At 45.6% G+C, this 19,754-nt stretch overlaps 1 protein-coding gene across 2 annotated transcripts in view; it reads left to right on the top strand.

Moving 5' to 3' along the window:
* Window positions 1-4,664, top strand: part of CDC123 (cell division cycle 123) — a 54,783-nt gene extending 50,119 nt beyond the window's left edge. For both annotated transcript variants that reach the window (XM_003903388.4, XM_009213972.3), the window contains 3 exons: window positions 1,112-1,240; window positions 3,637-3,774; window positions 4,364-4,664. In XM_003903388.4, coding sequence (XP_003903437.1) covers window positions 1,112-1,240; window positions 3,637-3,774; window positions 4,364-4,390 — 294 coding nt within the window. In that variant the 3' untranslated portion in view covers window positions 4,391-4,664. The remainder of the gene's footprint in view (window positions 1-1,111; window positions 1,241-3,636; window positions 3,775-4,363) is intronic.
* The last annotated feature ends 15,090 nt before the right edge of the window (window positions 4,665-19,754 follow it).

The following is a 19,754-nucleotide window of genomic DNA, read 5'->3' as shown; positions in this document are numbered from 1 at the left end:
CCTCCTGGGCTCAAGTGATCCTCCTACCTCAGCCCCCTGAGTAGCTGGGACTACAGGCATGTGCCACCACATTCAGCTAATTTTTTTTTTTTGAGACGGAGTCTCACTCTGTCGCCCAGGCTGGAGTGCAGTGGCGCAATCTCGGCTCACTGCAAGCTCCACCTCTCGGGTTCACGCCATTCTCCTGCCTCAGCCTCCCGAGTAGCTGGGACTACAGGCGCCTGCCACCACGCCCGACTAATTTTTTGTATTTTTAGTAGAGACAGGGTTTAACCGTGTTAGCCAGGATGGTCTCGATCTCCTGACCTCGTGATCTACCCGTCTCGGCCTCCCAAAGTGCTGGGATTACAGGCGTGAGCCACCGCGCCCAGCCTCAGCTAATTTTTATATATTTTTCTGTAGAGATGGGGTTTCACTGTGTTGCCCAGGCTGGTCTTGAACTCCTAAGCTCAAGTGATCTGTCCGCCTCAGGTTCCCAAAGTGCTGGGATTATAGGTGTGAGCCACTGTGCCCGGCCCTGCTAGAATCTTTGACTTAAAATTCCAGTGTGGCTTGAGGCTGGAGTTGGAACTTTTCTCTTAGGCAGAGCTTTTCTGGGTCCCTTCTCTCTAAATTCACAGGGGGCCCTCCCTTTAGATCTCTGTCTACTCTATTCAGACAGGCGGCCCTTTCTCAGATGGGACCTAGAGGGATGATCTTTTGAAATAAGTGAGATTTTTAAGATTACAATAATATGAAGAATATCCTTCTGGCCAGGTGACGTGGCTCATGTCTATAATCCCAGCACTTTGGGGGGCTGAGGTGAGAGGATCGCTTGAACCCAAGAGTTCAAGACCAGCCTGGGCAACATGGCGAGACCCTGTCCTCTAAGAAAACACAAAAATTAGCTGCATGTGGTGGCGCATGCCTGTAGTCCCAGGTACTCAGGAGGCTGAGGCAAGAGGATCCTTTGAGCCCAGGAGGTCAAGGCTGCAGTGAGCCGTGATCACACCACTGCGCTGCAGCCTGGGCAACAGCATGAGAGCCTGTCTCAGAGTAAAAACACGTTTCTTTCTCAGAAGACAGAGTACAGACTGCGTTTGTTTTTGTTTTTTCTCTCTCTGTGCTACAGGGGAAGGTGTGGCTCATTGATTTTAATCCATTTGGCGAAGTCACAGATTCACTGCTGTTCACCTGGGAAGAACTGATATCTGAGAACAACTTAAATGGCGATTTTAGTGAAGTAGATGCTCAAGAGCAGGTAAGACATTTTTAAGATAGATACAACATAAACCTTTTCAGTCTACTGACTGACCGCTTGTTCTGCAGACGCACAGGTAGGTGGAATGGCCAGGACCCTTGGGAAGCGCAGAGTGTAACACAGCTTTCCTGGTAGCTAACTTCCCCGTGGTGGTGGTCAAAGAGGCGGGCACCACTTAACTTTATTACAGAAGTCAGGATCATCTGATCCGTTTTTTCAGTTCCTTTTCTGAGCTGCTTCTGTCACACCCAACCTGGAGGAATCTTGGTCCCAGATCAGCTCATGCATCTGTTCCTTGTGACCGCAGCGCCAGCTGCTGAGGCTGATGGAGAAGTTACATATGTGCAGACCAGCGGGTTCCTGTCAGCTTTCTCCTCCATTTCCACGGTGACTGGTTCACGCCTTGACGCTTCTCAGTCTCCCATCAGTCCTTCCTTCCTCTCAGTGGATGATTTAACATCCTCTTTCCAGGAAAAGGGAACCCACTGATGAGAGAATTCCCTCAGTTGATTTCTCATCACACCTACAAGCTCGTCCATCCCTTCCTGAGTCTGATCTCCCACTCAGGACACTGTGTCCTCCTCTCTCTCCAGCTGCCCTCTGCTCTTTTTCCAATTCTTCCTCTCCACCAACTCTGTCCGTCCGGATTTAGTCATGTTCAGATACCTCCCATCCGAAAAAAGCAAAACATTGTTCAACCCGGTTTCTTCACCGAGCCACTCTCTCCTTTCCTGTCAGCTTCACAGCCAAACTTTAATCTTTAAACAACTTTGTAGTGCTGTTTTCTGCCCATAAAAGTAACATGCTCATTCTTAAAGAAAATTTTAAAATCACCTATGACTCTACCACCTTGAGAACCAGTGTTTATATTTTGGTATATAATGTGCATTTAAACACATACATAGACCTTTGTAAATAAATGAGATCATATTACATACACAATTACATGTCCTGAGATTTTCACAGTGTTCTCTTGTGAGCATTTTATATCTTTTAAAAAATAGTTTTGGGCCAGACGTAGTGGCTCACACCTGTAATTCCAGTACTTTGGGAGGCCGAGACTGGTGGATCACCTGAGGTCGGGAGTTCGAGACCAGCCTGGCCAACATGGTGAAACTCCGTCTCTACTAAAAATACAAAAAATTAGCCGGGCCTGGTGGTGGATGCCTGTAATCCCAGCTACTTGGGAGGCTGAGGCAGGAGAGTTACTTGAACCTGGAAGGTAGAGGTTGCAGCAGTGAGCCGAGATCACACCATTGCACTCCAGCCTGGGTGACAGAGCGAGACTCCATCTCAAAAAAAAAAAAAAAAAAACCGGCCGGGTGCAGTGGCTTACGCCTGTAATCCCAGTACTTTGGGAGGCTGAGGCAGGTGGATCACCTGAGGTTGTGAGTTCGAGACCATCCTGACCAACATGGAAAAACCCGTCTCTACTAAAAGTACAAAAATTAGCCGGGCATGGTGGCGCATGCCTGTAATCCCAGCTACTCAGGAGGCTGAGGCAGGAGAAACGCTTGAGCCCAGGAGGCACAGGTTGTGGTGAGCCAAGATCACTCCATTGCACTCCAGCCTGGGCAACAAGAGTGAAACTTCGTCTAAAAAAAAAAAAATTAGTTTTGGCAGCTAGGCATGGTGGTTCATGCCTGTAATCCTAGCACTTTGGGAGGCTGAGGCAGGCAGATCACCTGAGGTCAGGAGTTTGAGACCAGCCTGGCCAACATAGTGAAATCCCCATCTCTACTAAAAATACAAAAATTGGCCGGACGTGGTGACGCACGCCTGTAGTCCCAGCTGCTCAGGAAGCTAGAGTGGGAGAATCGCTTAAACCCGGGAGGCAGAGGTTGCAGTGAGCAACAGAGACCTGGGTAACAGAGATCGCGCCCCAGCACTGCACTCCAGCCTGAGAGCAGAGTGAGACTTTGCCTCAAAAAAAAAAAAAAAAAAAAAAAGAAAAAGAAAATAGTTTGGGCTGGGTGCAGCAGCCCACCGAGCCTGTAATCTTAACACTTTGGGAGGCCAAGGCAGGAGGATTGCTTCAGCTCAGGAGATCAAGACCAGCCTGGGCAACATACTGAGACCTTGTCTGTACTAAAATTTTAAAAACTCAGCTAGGTGTGGTGGCGCATGCCTATAGTCTCAGCTACTTGGGAGGCTGAAGTGCGAGGTTCACCTGAGCCCAGGAGGTCGAGGCTGCGGTGAGCCACTGCACTCCAGCTGGAATTACAGACGTGAGCCACCGTGTCCAGCTCATTTTAACTTTAGAATCTTCCTTTCTCCTTACCAGGTACAGAAGAAAACATGGAGTTGAAATTGTTCTGCTAGGTTCTTTTTTAGTTCAGAGAATAGACCTAAAAATAAATGACTGACGTTCTTTCTCCTTTTTCTTCTTTGTACAGGATTCCCCAGCTTTCCGTTGCACCAACAGTGAAGTGACAGTCCAGCCCAGCCCCTATTTGAGTTACCGGCTGCCCAAGGACTTTGTAGACCTGTCTACAGGGGAGGATGCTCACAAGCTAATAGACTTCCTTAAGCTGGTAAAGTCTATGTGCATTTAGTATGCTGGCCGTCTTTTCAAATAGACCTTCAAATTGGCTTTTATATCATATTTCACTGGAATCCTGTATCACCTAGACTTTGATGCTTATGAATGGAGCCGAGTTACTGAGTTAGGTCATTTTCTAATTAAATATAAAATAGGAGCTGAAGGCATAATTTATTGATTAGAGTGACAAAATGTTTTTATGCTGTATATGCCTTTTGAACATTTTTCAAAATACTTGTAACTGTGAAGAAAGTGTGTATATTGTTAGAGGGCTGCACGGAGAGCAAGTCTCTGCTCTGGTGGTGATTTTACTCAAGAGGGAATGTGAATATTTATACTTCTGTGTGGATTTCTGTGTAGGAGTTTCTGTATGTATGGAAGAAAGAGAAGAAAATACTCAAGTACCTGAGGATAATTTGCTCAGGAGTCAAAGTGATAAACTAGTTTCATGAATTAAAGCATGGTTTTCCATGACAATTTTTAATCACATCTTTGCCAAAACCTCTGGAAAATTACACCTGCTGAGCAGATATCCCAAGGAGCATGTGCTATTTTAATGTCCCCTTGGTTTTCTTTGGCAGAAGAGAAATCAGCAAGAGGACGACTGATGAGCGTGCTGGAGCTGGAGAAGAGGAGGCCCCGCCCCGCCCCGCCCCGCCCCGCCCCGCCGCGCCGCTCGGGAGCTGCTCATCAGCCGCAGCTTCCTGCCAACCCTGATGCGGGTGGGCCGGGCAGTGTGGACATCAGCCGCTTTTTATATTCATGTACATCACCTGGGGAAAAACACAGAGGGACTTTGCTACTTGTAAAAATAACATAATAAATAGATCTTAAGCATAGGAAATCATACTGTTCTGATAATAAAATGCTTTCTATGAAATACGTTGCTTTTCTACCCGGTCGCTTTATTTATTTATTTTTATTTTTATTTTTTGAGACAGTCTCGCTGTGTCGCCCAGGATGGAGTGCACTGGTTCAATCTCAGCTCACTGCAACCTCTACCTCCTGGTTCAAGTGATTCTGCTGCCTCAGCCTCCCGATAGCTGGGATTACAGGTGCACACCACCACACCCAGCTGATTTTTGTATTTTTAGTAGAGGTAGGGCTTCACCGTGTTGGCCAGGCTGGTCTGGAACTCCTGATCCTCAAGTGATCTGCCCACCTCAGCTTCCCAAAGTGGTGGGATTATAGGTGTGAGCCACCACGCCCAGCCTGTTTTATTTAGGGACAGAGTCTTGCTCTGTTGCCCAGGCTGGAGTGCAGTGGCACAATCACAGCTCACTGCAGCCTCAATCTCCTGGACTCAGGCAATCCTGCCTCAGCCCCCTGAGTAACTGGGACTACTGGTGCACACCACCACGCCCAGCTGATTTTTATATTTTTTTTGTAGAGATGGGGTTTTGCCACGTGGCCTTTTTAAAAGGCCACCATGTTTAAGTGATGATATCAATTGTGCCTGATTTACCGAGGCTTTATGATGTGCCAGACATTCTACTAAGAGCTCTTTCTGTATTAGTTGACATCACCAAGCAATTTGAAGGATACAGACATGACAGTTTCCCAGGGTAACTGCCCGACGTGGTATCCAGTGGTAATCTTCGTCCTCATTACTTTATCTTTGTATTCAGTATGTCAGATGCCCTTTCTTTTTTTCTTTTTTTTAAGTAGTAGAGATGGGGTTTCCCTGTGTTGCCCAGACTGATCTCAAACTCCTGGCCTTAAGTGATCCTCCTGCCTCAGCCTTCCAAACTGCTGGGATTACAGGTGTTGTTTAATGTACAGGTGCTTCAAAAATACTTTTGTTTTTTTAAACTGCTTATAGGTGCCTACCCACCTATGATGGATTTAGTATCAAGGATTGATTTTAAGTTTAGCTCTGGAAGCTGGCTTTGTCAAGATGGCATTTTACCAAGCCAAAGAAAATGTAAATATATTTGATACCAATTGAAAACATTCAGACTAGGCTGGGTGCAGTGGCTCACGCCTGTAATCCCAGCACTTTGGGAGCCTGAGATGGGCGGATCACCTAAGGTCAGGAGTTCAAGACCAGCCTGACCAATATGGTGAAATGCCGTCTCTACTAAAAATACAAAAATTAGCCAGGCGTGGTGGTGGGTGCCTGTAGTCCCAGCTACTTGGGAGGCTGAGGCAGGAGAATCGCTTGAACCTGGGAGGCGGAGGTTGCAGTGAGCTGAGACCGCACCACTGCACTCCAGCCTGGGCGAGAGAGCGAGCCTCTATCCTCCACCAAAAAAGAAAACTATATTCAGACTATATAAAAAGACCCAGCAAAATTTGGCAGAGAGTTCATAAACTGTACAATTCTCATTACATTTTTTTACACATTTTCCTGGAGAAACTGGACTTGAACTCTCAGGTCATTTTCTAAAACGTGATTTTTGTACATTGTTTACTTAGTGTATTTAATTTTAGTTGATTTTCCTGATGTTAATATCAAATGTAGGATACTATGAAGGAAATATTCTCCTAAAGCCCAATATAATTTACGCCTGCCTAAAAATTAACTTCTGTTTTGTTTTAAGACAGAGTCTCCCTCTGTCTCCCAGGCTGGAGTACAGTGGCACGATCTTGGCTCACTGCAGCCTCCGCCTCTTGGGTTCAAGTGATTCTCCTGCCTCAGCCTCCTGGGTAGCTGAGATTACAGGTGTGCACCACCACACCTGGCTAATTTTTGTATTTTTAGTAGAGATGGGGTTTCACTATGTAAGTCAGGCTGATCTGAAACTCCTGGCCTCAAGAGATCCACCCACCTCGGCCTCCCAAATTGCTAGGATTACAGGCATGAGCCACAGCGCCCAGCTCTTAAGTTTTGAATCGTCCTTTTATTTTACTGGCATTTGTTCTTTCTTTGAGGTACCTCAGACTTGCGCTTGAATTCAGCAAATGGAAACCTGTGTGCTTCCTCAGCGTGTCCCTGCAGTCCTCCCTTCTGAAGAGAAGACACTGCCGCTGCTGCCTTTGAAGGGCTGGAATAAATACGTGCTTTGTCCTGCAGGCAGCGTCATGTCCCGTGGGCCTCCTGGAGACAGCTTTGCCAGTTTTGTTTTCGCGAGTCTCATTTGATTTGCATTTTCTGAGTTCGTAAGGTTTTCTCTTCTCAGCCTTTTCTCTTTTTGATGATTGAGGATCATCAAAAAACAAACAGAAACCTTATGTGACAGCTTTTTGACCAAGTTTGTTTCCTGCAAAGTGGAAGAGGAGTTTTCTGCAGTCTGTTAAGTGAGATAACTCATAAACCTGTAGTGTAGTGCACATCGCAGGCCACAGACAAATGGTAGCTATTGTCACTCTGCGTGGCAGACCTCTGTACAGTATATAAAGGCACATTCTTTTTAACAGAGTCAAGAAAATATATATGTATTTATATATTTATTTATATTTATATATTTTTATATTTATATATATATATATATTTTTTTTCCTTTTTTCAGTAGAGATGGGGTTTCGCCATGTTGGCCATGGCTGGTCTCGAACTCCTAACCTCAGGTGATCCATCCACCTTGGCCTCCCAAAGTGCTGGGATTACAGGCGTGAGCCACCATGCCCAGTCCCTTCTTTTCCTTTTTACCAGATGACAAAACTGCTCCCCAAAGATGTTGACTTTTCCAAAACCTTCACTGTAGCAGGATCTAAACATTGTTTTATTCACATGTTGTCCTTGGCTCATGCTAAGGAAAGAATAAATCACAGTAAACTTACCACTCACACACAGTGCAGGTATGTATACACCTTAGAAAGATACGGTCGAGCACGGCGGCTCACACCTGTAATCCCAGCACTTGGAGAGGCGAAGGCAGGCGGATCACAAGGTCAGGAGATCCAGACCATCCTGGCCAACATGGCAAAACCCTGTCTCTACTGAAATACAAAAAATTAACCGGGCACGGTGGTGCATGTGTGTAGTCCCAGCTACTCGGGAGGCTGAGGCAGGCGAATTGCTTGGACCCAGGAGACAGAGGTTGCAGTGAGCTGAGATGACACCACTGCGCCCAGCCTGGCGACAGACCGAGACTCTGTCTCAAAAAAAAAAAGGTGCTTGAGGACTAGGCCGTGCGTGGTGGCTCATGCCTGTAATCCCAGCACTGTGGGAGACCGTGGTGGGTAGTAGATTGCTTGAGGTCAGGAGTTCAAGACCAGCCTGGCGAACATGGTGAAACCCCATCTCTACCAAAAATACAAAAAATTAGCCAGGTGTGGAGGTGCGCACCTGTAATCCCCACCATTTGGGAGGCTGAGGCAGGAGAATCACTTGAACCTGGGAGGCAGAGGTTGCAGTGAGTCAAGATTGTGCCCCTGAACTGAAAGAGCAAGATTCCGTCTCAATAAAAAAAGAAAAAAAAGATGATTGAGGAACAGAAATCTAAGACATTGTAACAAAAATGTAGTGAAAAAAATAGCTAAAAGTTATGGGGTTAGGCAATAAGCCTGGCATAAGTGACCTAAAGAGAGAACGCATTCAGGTGTGTCTTTTTTTTTTTTTTAATCAAGAAAACCAAAATAAAATGATAGTGGCAACATAGTAAGACCCTGTCTCTAAAAAACATTCTTTTTCAAAAGACAAATTAGCCAGACGTGCTGGTGCATGCCTGTAGCCCTAACTACACAGGAGGCTGAGGCAGGAGGATCACTTGAGCCCAGGGGTTCAAGGCTGCAGGGAGCTATGATCTCACCACTGCACCCCGACCTCCAAAAAATAAATAAATAAAAAGGAAAGAAAGGAAGAGGCCTGGTGCGGTGGTTCACGCCTATAATCTCAGCACTTTGGGAGGCCAAGGTGGGTGGATCACCTGAGGTCAAGAGTTTGAGACTAGCCTGGCCAACATGGTGAAACTCTGCCTCTACTAAAAATACAAAAAATTAGCCAGGCATGTTGGTGCACGCCTGTAATCCCAGCTACTCAGGTGACTGAGGCAGGAGAATTGCTTGAACTTGCGGGATAGAGGTTGCAGTGAGCTGAGCTCACGCCACTGCACTCCAGCCTGGGCAACAGGTGCACAGCCAGGCTGAAGCCCCAGTGTTCTCCAAACTGTCACCCCAGACTCACAATATGTACTAGATAAATTGCAGGTCGCCTTCTTTTCTTCCTTCCAGCTGAGTTCATTCCCCCACTTTCCCTCCGTTTTCTTCTCCTAAGAAGTCATTTTGTTCAGCCACAGTTTATAAGCAGGGCTCATTGTTTAGGTCTGAGGAACAGGACAGGGTTGTACTAAGCGCTTAGGCAATGATTCTTATCTGGGAAGGGCTGACAGCTTATTCTTTAATGTCTACAAATTGCTTTGAAGATGAAAAGGGCTACAAAAATGTCATTTGTTTTCCATCTTGTAAAAGGCATATATCTCAGGCCAATGAAAGCCCAAGCTTCCAAACCAGACTGAGTTCCTCTCACTTACAAAAGAAGCATAACCTCCTCTGCACGTATTGGTAGTGCTGAGAGCACTGGGATTCTTATTTCTTTACCAAAAAAAAAAAAAAAAAGTCACCAAAGAAAGAAGATACCGGGAGGCCGGGCACAGTGACTCACACCTGTTATCCCAGCACTTTGGGAAGCCAAGGCAAGTGGATCATGAGGTCAGGAGATCAAGGCCATCCTGGCCAACATGGTGAAACCTCGTCTCTACTAAAAATACAAAAATTAGCTGGGCGTGGTGGTGCACACCTGTAATCCCAGCTACTTGGGACCCTGAGGTAGGAGAATCACTTGAAACAGGGAGTCGGAGGTTGCAGTGAGCCCAGATCGGACCACTGCATTCCAGCCTGGCGACAGAGTGAAATTCCGTCTAAAAAAATAAAGAGGACACCAGGAGCTGGGCACAATGGCTCAAGTCTGTAATCCCAGCCCTTTGGGAGGCCAAGGCGGGAGGATCACTTGAGGTCAGGAGTTCGAGACCAGCCTGACCAACATGGCAAAACCCCCATCTCTACTAAAAATACAAAAATTAGCCGGGCGTGGTGCTGGGCTCCTGTAATCCCAACTACTCGGGAGGCTGAGGCAGGAGAATCACTTGAACTTAGGAGGCAGAGGTTGCAGTGAGCCGAGATCACGCCACTTCAGCCTGGGCAACAGAGTGAGACTACCATCTCAAAAAAAAAAAAGTTCCAGGTAGGGACATAGGAAAGAAGGAATGGAGAGGAAGGAATACTCTCAAATACTTTTTTTTTTTTTTTTTTTTTTTTGGAGACTGGGTCATGTTCTATTGCCCAGGCTGAAGTAAAATGGCATGATGATAGCCCGCTGCAGGCTCCAACGGCTGCCCTCAAGCGATCTTCCCACCTCAGCCTCCGATGTGGCTGGGACTACAGGCACACACCACCATGCCTGGCTGATTTTACTTTCCTTTTTTTTATTTCCCAGGCTGGTTTGGAACCCCTAGACTCAAGTGAACCTCCCGTCTCAGCCTCCCAAAGTGCTGGGATTACAGGCATGAGCCATCACGCCTGGCCACTCTCAGATCCTCATGGGGGAATAAATGGAGTATAAATGGATACAACACTGTAAACAGACAAGAGACAGTCCAGTGCAGAGAGAGCACAGGTGCTTCTCAATGAGTTTATAAGTGTGAGGACTGAAAAGGACATCAGATGGCCACCTCTCGTCACCCTTGGTGGCTACAGACTTGTCTTTTTTGAAATCAAAATGAGAATGTCCAAATGAGTCTTTTTTTGGGGTGGTGGGGGTTAGAGGGGGATGGAGTCTTGCTCTTGTAGCCCAGGCTAGGGTGCAATGGCACAATCTCAGCTCACTGCAATCTCCGCCTCCCGCGTTCAAGAAAGTATCCTGTCTCAGCCTCCCTGGTAGCTGGGATTACCGGCGCCCGCCACCACGCCCGGTTAATTTTGTAGTTTTAGTGGAGACGGGGTTTCGCCTCCCAAAGTGTTGGGATTGTAGGCGTGAGCCACGGTGCTAGGCCCGAATGAGTCTTAAGAAAGGAGAGACAAAGATCCCAGGATATGATTTGCTCACTTCTGGATTTTGAATGCAAAATAATGCTCCCCCAAAACTCGAATAATGGGAAGAAGTATGTCCAACCAGTTAAGAAGTTTTGGTTGCAAACAACACAAACTAACTCCGGTTAATGAAAGCATGTACTGGAAGGATGTGAGGTGCCTCCGGAAATTAGCACAAACCGTGGAAGCTCCGCAGAGAGAACAGAGACTGGAAAAACTTTGGAGATGCAAAAGACACTATCCCAGGACTTAGCTACTAGAGATACTCCGGCTTCTGTCCTGATGACACCGGGCTCAAGATTCGGTATCTGGCTGGGTGCCATGGCTCATGCTTGTAATTCCAGCACTTTGGGAGGCCAAGGCGGGTGGATCACCTGAGGTCAGGAGTTTGAGACCAGCCTGGCCATCACGGTGAAACCCCATCTCTACTAAAAATACGAAAATTAGCCAGGCATGGTGGCGGGTGCCTGTAGTCCCAGCTACTCAGGAGGCTGAGGCAGGAGAATTGCTTGAACCCGGGAGGCAGAAGTTGCAGGGAGCCGAGATTGCCCCACGGCACTCTGCCTGGGCAACAGAGCAAAACTCCATCTCAAAAAAAAAAAAAAAAAATCAAAATTATTTTTTGTCTCCCAGGCTAGAATGCAGTTGCATGATTACCATTCACTGCAGCCTCCATTTCCCAGGCTCAAGTTATCTTCCCACCTCAGCCTCCTGAACAGCTGGGACCATGGGAATACACCACCACATCTGGCTAATTTATTTTTATTTTTAGCAGAAACAAGGTCTTGCCACGTTTCCCAGGCTGGTCTCGAACTCCTGAGCTCCAGCAGATCCTCCTGCCTCAGCCTCCCAAAGTGCTGGGGTTACAGGCGTGATCCACAACGCCGGGCCCCTTCCCAATGTTCTCTATGATCCTTTCTGCATCTCCATCCAGTACCCTCAGGACCTCACACCTGTCTGTAGTAACCAACCAGTTGGGCTTGCCAACCTGCTTTCTATCTTCCTTCCGCCTTTCTTGTTGGATGTAGATTCCATACGCCCCACGTAATTTCACTCTGACCTGTGTAAACTTATTTTCAACGACCCTTAAAACATCCTCAGCTCCCAGCAAGTCTGCCTTCTCCGTGTTCTTTCAATATCCTGTGGCATTCCTGCTGGCTGCCTCCCCTAGAAGCTTCCTGCTCGCCTGGAATATGAATGCCCTCCTTAAGCACATCCGTCCGTTTAGGCCAGCAATTCTCAGTCTTAGTCAGATATTCTTTTTTTTTTTTTTTTTTAAAAACATAGAGACAGGTATGTGTGTGGAGGGGAGCAGGGTGCGGGGGAATCTTGCTGTGTTGCCCAGGCTGGTCTCAAACTCCCGGCCTAAGGATCCTCCCACCTTGGCCTCTCAAAGTGCTGAGATTATAGGCATGAGCCACTGCACCCGGCCCCTAGTTGTGTATTCTAATTACCTGGAGAGTATTTTTTTCTTAATCAATGGAAAATACTCACCCAGACCAATTAAACTGAAATCTCTGGGGCCCAGTAGTTTGTTCTTGTTTTTGTTTTTCTTTTTTGTTTCTGAGAGGGAGTCTCCCCTCTGTTGCCCAGGCTGGAGTATAGCGGCGCAATCTCTGCTCACTGCAACCTCCGCCTCCCTGGTTCAAGCGATTCTCATGCCTCAGCCTCCTGAGTATCTGGGATTACGGGTGCCTGCCACCACACCCGGCTAATTTTTGTATTTTTAGTAGAGATGGAGTTTCACCATGTTGACCATGGTTGGCCAGGCTGGTCTCAAACTCCTGACCTCAGGTGATCCGCCTGCCTTGGCCTCCCAAAGTGCTGGGATTACAGGCGTGAGCCACTAGCTGGGCCCAGTAGTTTGTTGTTTATGTTTGTTTGTTTTGAGATGGAGTTTCACTCTTGTTGCCCAGGCTAGAGTGCAATGGCACAATCTCAGCTCATCACAACCTCTGCCTCCTGGGTTCAAGCGATTCTCCTGCCTCAGCCTCCCGAGTAGCTAAGATTACAGACATAAGCCACCATGCCTGGCTAAATTTTGTATTTTTTAGTAGAGACGGCATTTCCCCAGGTTAGTCAGGCTGGTGTCCAAATCCTGACCTCAGGTGATCCACTTGCTTTGGCCTCCCAAAGTGCTGGAATTACAGGCGTGAGCCACCACGTCCGGCCAAGGGCCCAGTAGTTTTAAACATCTCCCAAATAATTCTGATGTACTGCTGAGGTTTAGAACCTCTATTTAAATATTAGGCCTTATGTAAGCATCTGTTAACCCCTCATGCTCCTGAGGCCCTCCCAGACCAATGTAGCCACTATACCTTTGTATGTGTCTGTTTTTATGCCGGTACTGTGCCATTTGGGTTACTATGTCTCTGTAGTGTAATTCAAAGTTAGGTGATGAGATTCCTCCAGTTTTATTTTTCCTTAGGATAGCTTTGACTATTCTGGGTCTTTTTGTGTTCCATATAAATTTTGGACTGTTTTTTCTATTTCTTTGAAGAATGTCATTGGTATTGTGATAGGGATTACATTAAATCTGTAGATTTCTTTGGGTAGTGTGGACATTTTAACAATATTGATTCTTCCAATCCATAAACATAGAATGTCTTTCCATTTTTTGTGTCTTCTTCAATTTCTTGCATCAATGTTTTACAGTTTTCTTTATAGAGATCTTTCACTTTTTTGCTATACTCCTATGTATTTTATTTGCAGCTATTGTAAATGAGATTATTTCTTTTTCAGATTGTTCACTGTTGGCATAGAGAAATACTACTGGGTTTTGTATGTTGATTTTGTGCTCTGCAACTTTACAGAATTTGTTTATCAGTTTTAATAGTGTTTTTGTGGAGTCTTTAAGTTTTTCCAAATATAAAATCATATTATCTACATACAAGGATAATTTGACTTCTTCCTTTCCAGTTTGGGTGCCCTTTATTTCTTTCTCTTGTCTATTTGCTCTAGCTAGGATTTACAGAACAGTGGTGAAAGTGGGCATCCTTATCGTGTTATAGATCTTTGAGGAAAGGCTTTCGGTTTTTCTCCATTTAGTATGATACCAACTATAGGTCTGTCGTATATGGCTTTTATTATGTTGTGGTATGTTCCTTCTACACCCAGATTTTTCAGGGTTTTTATCATGACGAGATGTTCAGTTTTGTCAAATGATTTTTCAGCATCAATTTTAATGATCATGCGGTTTTTGTCCTCCATTCCGTTGCTATAATGTATCACATTCATCTATTTCCATACGTAGAATCATCCTTGCATCCCTGGGATAAATCTCACTTGGTTGTGATGAATAATCTCTTTAATGTGCTGTTGAAATCAGCTTGCTGCTATTTTATTGAGGATTTTTGCATCGATATTCATCAGTGATACTGGCCTGGAGGTTTTGTTTGTTTGTTTGTTTTTATGTGTCTTTGTCTGGTTTTGGCACAGGGTAATACTGGCCTCATAAAATGAGTTCAGAAGTATTCCCTCCTCCTCTGTTTTTAAAAATAGTTTGTGTAGAATTGGTATTAGTTGTTAAAATGTTTGGTAGGATTCAGCAGTGAAGCCATTGGGTTCTGTGCTTTTCTATGCTGGGAGACTTTTTATTATGGCTTCAATCTTGTCACTTGCTATCCATCTGTTCAGATTTTGCAGTTCTTCATGGTTCAATCTTGGTAGGTTGTACGTATCTAGGAATTTATCCATTTCTTCTAGGTTTTCCAATTCATTGGCATGTAGTTGCTCATACTAGCCACTAATAATCCTTTAGATTTTGGCAGTATCAGTTCTAATGTCTGTCATCTCGGCTCTTATTTATTTGGGTCTTCTCTCTTTTTTTCTTAGTTAATCTGACTAAAGTTTTGTCAATTTTATCTTTTCAAAAAACAAACTTTTTGTTTCATTGATATTTGGTATTGTTTTCCTCATTTCAAATTCATGTATTTCTGCTCTGATCTTTATAATTTTTTCCTTCTACTAATTTTGGGTTTGGTTTGCTCTTGCTTTTCTAGTTATTTAGATGCATCATTAGGTTGTTTATTTAAACTAATCCTTATTTTTTAATGTATGTGGTTAAAGCTATTATTATCTTTCCTCATAGTACTGCTTTTACTGTGTCCCATAGGTTTTGGTATATTGTGTTTCCATTATTATTTGTTTCAAGAAACTTTTCAATTTCCTTCTTAATTTATTCAGTTACCCATTACTCATTCAGGACCATATTGTTTAATTTACAGGTGTTTGTGTAGTTTCCAAAATTCCTCTTGTTATTGATTTTTAGTTTTATTCCACGGTGGTCAGAGAAGATGCTTGATATTATTTTAATTTTTTGAAATGCTTAAAGACTTGTTTGTGACCTAACATATGGTCTAGCCTTGAGAAAGATCCATGTGCTGAGGAAAGGAATTTGTATTCTGCAGCCATTGGATGAAATGTTCTGTAAATATCTATCAAGTCAATTTAATCTATAGTGCAGATTAAGCCTGATGTTTCTTTGTTGTTGATTTTTTTTTTTTTGTCTTAGAGGTCTCTACAATGCTGAAACTGGGGTGTTGAAGTCTCCAGGTATTATTGTATTGGGGTTTCTCTCTCTCCTTAGCTCTAATAATATTTGCTTTATGTATCTGGGTGCTCCAGTGTCAGGTGTATATGTGTTTATAATTGTTATATCCTCTTGCTGAATTGACCACTTTATCATTATATAGTAACCTTCTTTGTCTCTTCTTATACTTTTGGTTTTGAAATCTATTTTGTCTGATATAAGTATAGCTATTCCTACTCTTTCTTTGGTTTCTATTGGCATGAAATGTCTTTTTCTATTCTTTTATTTTCAGTGTATGTGTTTCTTTATACATGAAGTTTGCTTCTTGTAGGCAAAAGATCACTGGATCTTTTTTTAAATCCATTCAGCCAGTCTATGTCTTTTGATTGGAGAGTTTAGTCCATTTACACTCAATGTTATTATTGATAGGTAAGGACTCACTCCTGCTATTTTTTTTTTTTTTTCCAAGACAGAGTCTTGCTCTGTGACCCAGGCTGGAGTGCAGTGGCGCGATCTCGGCTCACTGCAAGCTCTGCCCCCCCGGGTTGACGCCATTCTCCTGCCTCAGCCTCCCGAGTAGCTGGGACTACAGGCGCCTGCCACGGCGCCCGGCTAATTTTCTTGTATTTTTAGTAGAGACGGGGTTTCACCGTGTTAGCCAGGATGGTCTCGATCTCCTGACCTCGTGATCCGCCCGTCTCGGCCTCCCAAAGTGCTGGGATTACAGGCTTGAGCCACCGCGCCCGGCCTATTTTGTTATTAATTTTCTAGTTATTTTGTGGTCTTCTCTTCCTTCTTTCCTTCCTTCCTGTCTTCCTTTTAGTGAAGATGATCTTCTCCTGCAATATGATTTAATTTCTTGCTTTTTTATTTTTTGTGTATCTCTCACTTAGCAGATCAAAAGCAAGTCTTAGAGGGCTGAGGCCACAGTGCCCCCACAGTGCAGAGAGGACTCTGCTTCAACCTGGCATGCCTGGCACCAGAGGCTTGCTGGCCCAGAGCAAGGAGGCTATGAAGGAGGGCAAGAGGTGGTGGGCATCCATAGACTGTGGGAAGAGGAAGCCTGGCACTGAGGCCCCTGTATCCTGATGGCCTCCTCCACAACTAAGCCTGAGAAGGACACAGTAAATTGGTTGAGGCAATACCAGAGGCTCAAGGGTTTCTCCGCCTCTTCACATTGGGCACTGTCTGAGGGTCCCTTGTCTGGGGTGCTGTCTGATCCCACATTCCTAAATGGGAGAAGTATGGTCATGCTAACAGAGGGCAGAAAGTGGCCCTTTGGTGAGGCAATGTGGAACCCAGGAACGGAGCCTCATCCATGGGAGGGTGGGATATGGAGCTGAGGGGTGAGAGCCTTCCACGGCACTGCTGTGTAGAACTGCCCAGTCTAGGCCCTTGGAAGAGGCCATGGTGTGGAATCCTGGGCCGCAGCTCACAGTAGACCAAGCCAAGCCAAGGCCTGGAAGCAAGCAGAGGACAGGCCCTGACAGTTGAAGATCTCAGCAGCAGAGTCCAGCAGAACTCAGAGGAACCCATGTGAGCAAACTCGGTCCTGATTCAACCCCGGGCCCAGCCTCAGGCCGGTAGGTCCTGGTATCCCTCTGCCAGGAGGTGGCACGCAGTGTCTCTCCCATACACCTGGGTGCTGACATCTCAGGGAAGGAGGACAGGGGAGGCATCCCGAAATATAGAGTGTTTAATTCACAGACGTGCAGTCACTCCAAAGAGACAGACCTGCCAGGTGAGCAGAGATGGGTACACTAAGCTTAGCAAGGCTGGTTCCCTGCCTCTACATTTTTTGGTACCCAATTCGGGCAGGAAATCACAAGGAAGCTCAAATCCATCTAGGATATAAAGAAGCTACATTTACTCGAACATCTGAACACAGTGTGAGGAAATTAGTGATTCTGTTACTTTCAGATACTTATACCTGATGACTGATTCGCTGTTGTAAGCCCCAGATACCTACTTTTGCTTATAAAGAAAGATTTCTGGAATACTGGAGAGCCCAGATGCAAACCCTGATGCTTGGGTCCCATGCCCAGAGATACTGATTTAATTGGCCTGAGGTGTGGCCTGGTAGCAGCATTTTCAATGACACCATCCTCTCCAGGTGATTCCAATGGGAAGCCATGTTTGGAAATCACTTAATAGAAACCATCTAGGCCGGGCATGGTGGCTCACGCCTGTAATCCCTGCACTTTGGGAGGCTGAGGTGGGTGGATCATTTGAGGTAATGAGATCAAGACCAGCCTGGCCAACATGGTGAAACTCCTGTGTCTACTAAAATTACAAAACAAATTAACAGGCTGTGGTGGAAGGCACCTGTAGTCCCAGCTTCTTAGGGGGTTGAGGCAGAAGAATCTGCCATCCCGGGAGGTGGAGGCTAAAGAGCTGAAACTGGCCACTGCACTCCAGGCTCTGGGCAAATACACAACCTCTGTAAAAAGAAGAAAAGAAAAGAGGGAGGGGAGGGAGGGGAGGGAGGGAGGGAGGAGGACATATTAGTATTATTATGTCACGATTACAGGCGTGAGCCACTGTACCTGGCCCAAAGTATATGCATTGTTTCAAGACTTCTCCAAATTGCCAAATTCTTTTAGTATCTTTTCCTCAGATACTAGCCAACATTAGGCGCTAGTCTAATTTTGCCTTTTATCTGATACTTTTTCTGGTTTTGACATAAACTGGTGTTTTTACAGCACTAACAACTAGATCAATGTGTACAGAGTAAACTAGAATTAGTTTTCAGTTCCAGGAGAGAATGTAGCAAGAGCTCCTTCCCCCAGGAGATGCTGGCATAAAACAGAGAACTGCGGTGTGTATTCGTGTTAATTTCTCCTTCTGTGCGCTAAAGACAAGCTTCTTGATCGGGATAGGGTCTGGGCATAACGAAGCCATCAGCCACATTTTATACACATGCCGGCCTCTCGACTCTGCAGCTATCTGATTTCTTGCTGCCCACCTTTCCCTTGCTTTCTTCAGGCCCCAGCTCTCCTGTGGTTTATCCCTTCCTTCTTCCTCTCCAAACTGTCCTCAGGAAAAGATCTGGTATCAGCCATTCGCACCTTGACAGAAACTGGAATCAAAGAGTGCATTCTTCTAGTTGTTTGCATTTAGTTTTTTATTTTTGTTTATTTGTTTGAGATGGAGTCTTTTTTCTGTTGCCCAGGCTGGAGTGCAGTGGTACGATCTTGGCTCCCTGCAACCTTTGCCTCCAGGGTTCAAGCGATTCTCCTGCCTCAGCCTGCCAAGTAGCTGAGATTATAGGTGTGCGCCACCATTCTTGGCTAGTTTTTTTTGTATTTTTAGTAGAGACAAGTTTTCGCCATATTGGCCAGGCTGGTCTCAAACTCCTGACCTCAAGTGACCCACCCGCCTTGGCCTCCCAAAGTGTTGGGATTACAGGCTTGAGCCACCACGGCCGGCCAAAAGCATTGTTCTTAATGAAAAATATATATCAGCTGAAGGTTTGTTTTTTTTGTGGTTGTTTAAACAACCCTTATGTATTAAGCCTGGCTTCATAGCATTAAGATGCTCCTGACTACCTGGGGAAGCTCAACTTTCCACATAGACCATTTTCGAAGTGGCACTGAGGAGAAGACAGGAGGGGTGTCCACGTGGAAAGGGTGTGTGATTCTCCTTGTCAAGGGTTTCAGCATCATTCTTCAGTATGCACCCATGGTACTGAAACCAGCCTAAGAGTCCCAGAGACAGTTCTTTTTGGATAAACACAGAAACGGACCCTTCCGCTGTTAAAGCTTGAAACTTGTTTTTTTTGTTGTTGTTGAGACGGAGTCTCGCTCTGTCGCCCAGGCTGGAGTGCAGTGGCCGGATCTCAGCTCACTGCAAGCTCCGCCTCCCGGGTTTACGCCATTCTCCTGCCTCGGCCTCCCAAGTAGCTGGGACTACAGGCACCCGCCACCTCGCCCGGCTAGTTTTTTTTGTATTTTTTTTAGTAGAGACGGGGTTTCACTGTGTTAGCCAGGATGGTCTCAATCTCCTGACCTCGTGATCCGCCCGTCTCGGCCTCCCAAAGTGCTGGGATTACAGGCTTGAGCCACCGCGCCCGGCCAAAGCTTGAAACTTGTATTGTTATTATTATTTTTTATCTAAGTTCCTTCCTCGGGAAAAGACTTTCAAGTCTCTAAAAAAAGTATCTGCAGGGTCTCTTGGCTCACGCCTGTAATCCCAGCACTTTGGGAGGCTGAGCTGGGCAGATCACGAAGTCAGATAGAGACTATCCTGGATAACACGGTGAAACCCCGTCTCTACTAAAAATACAACATATTAGCCGGGCGTGGTGGCATGCATCTGTAGTCCCAGCTACTTGGGAGGCTGAGGTAGGAGAACTGCTTGAACCCAGGAGGTGGAGGTTGCAGTGAGCCGAGATCATGCCACTGCACTCCAGCCTGGGTGACAAAGCAAGACCTCATCTCAAAAAAAAAAAAAAAAGTATTGGCCGGGCGCAGTGG

Source organism: Papio anubis, chromosome 11, assembly GCF_008728515.1.
Source record: "Papio anubis isolate 15944 chromosome 11, Panubis1.0, whole genome shotgun sequence".
Taxonomy (NCBI): Eukaryota; Metazoa; Chordata; class Mammalia; order Primates; family Cercopithecidae; genus Papio; species Papio anubis.
This window is presented reverse-complemented; position numbering and strand designations above follow the sequence as displayed.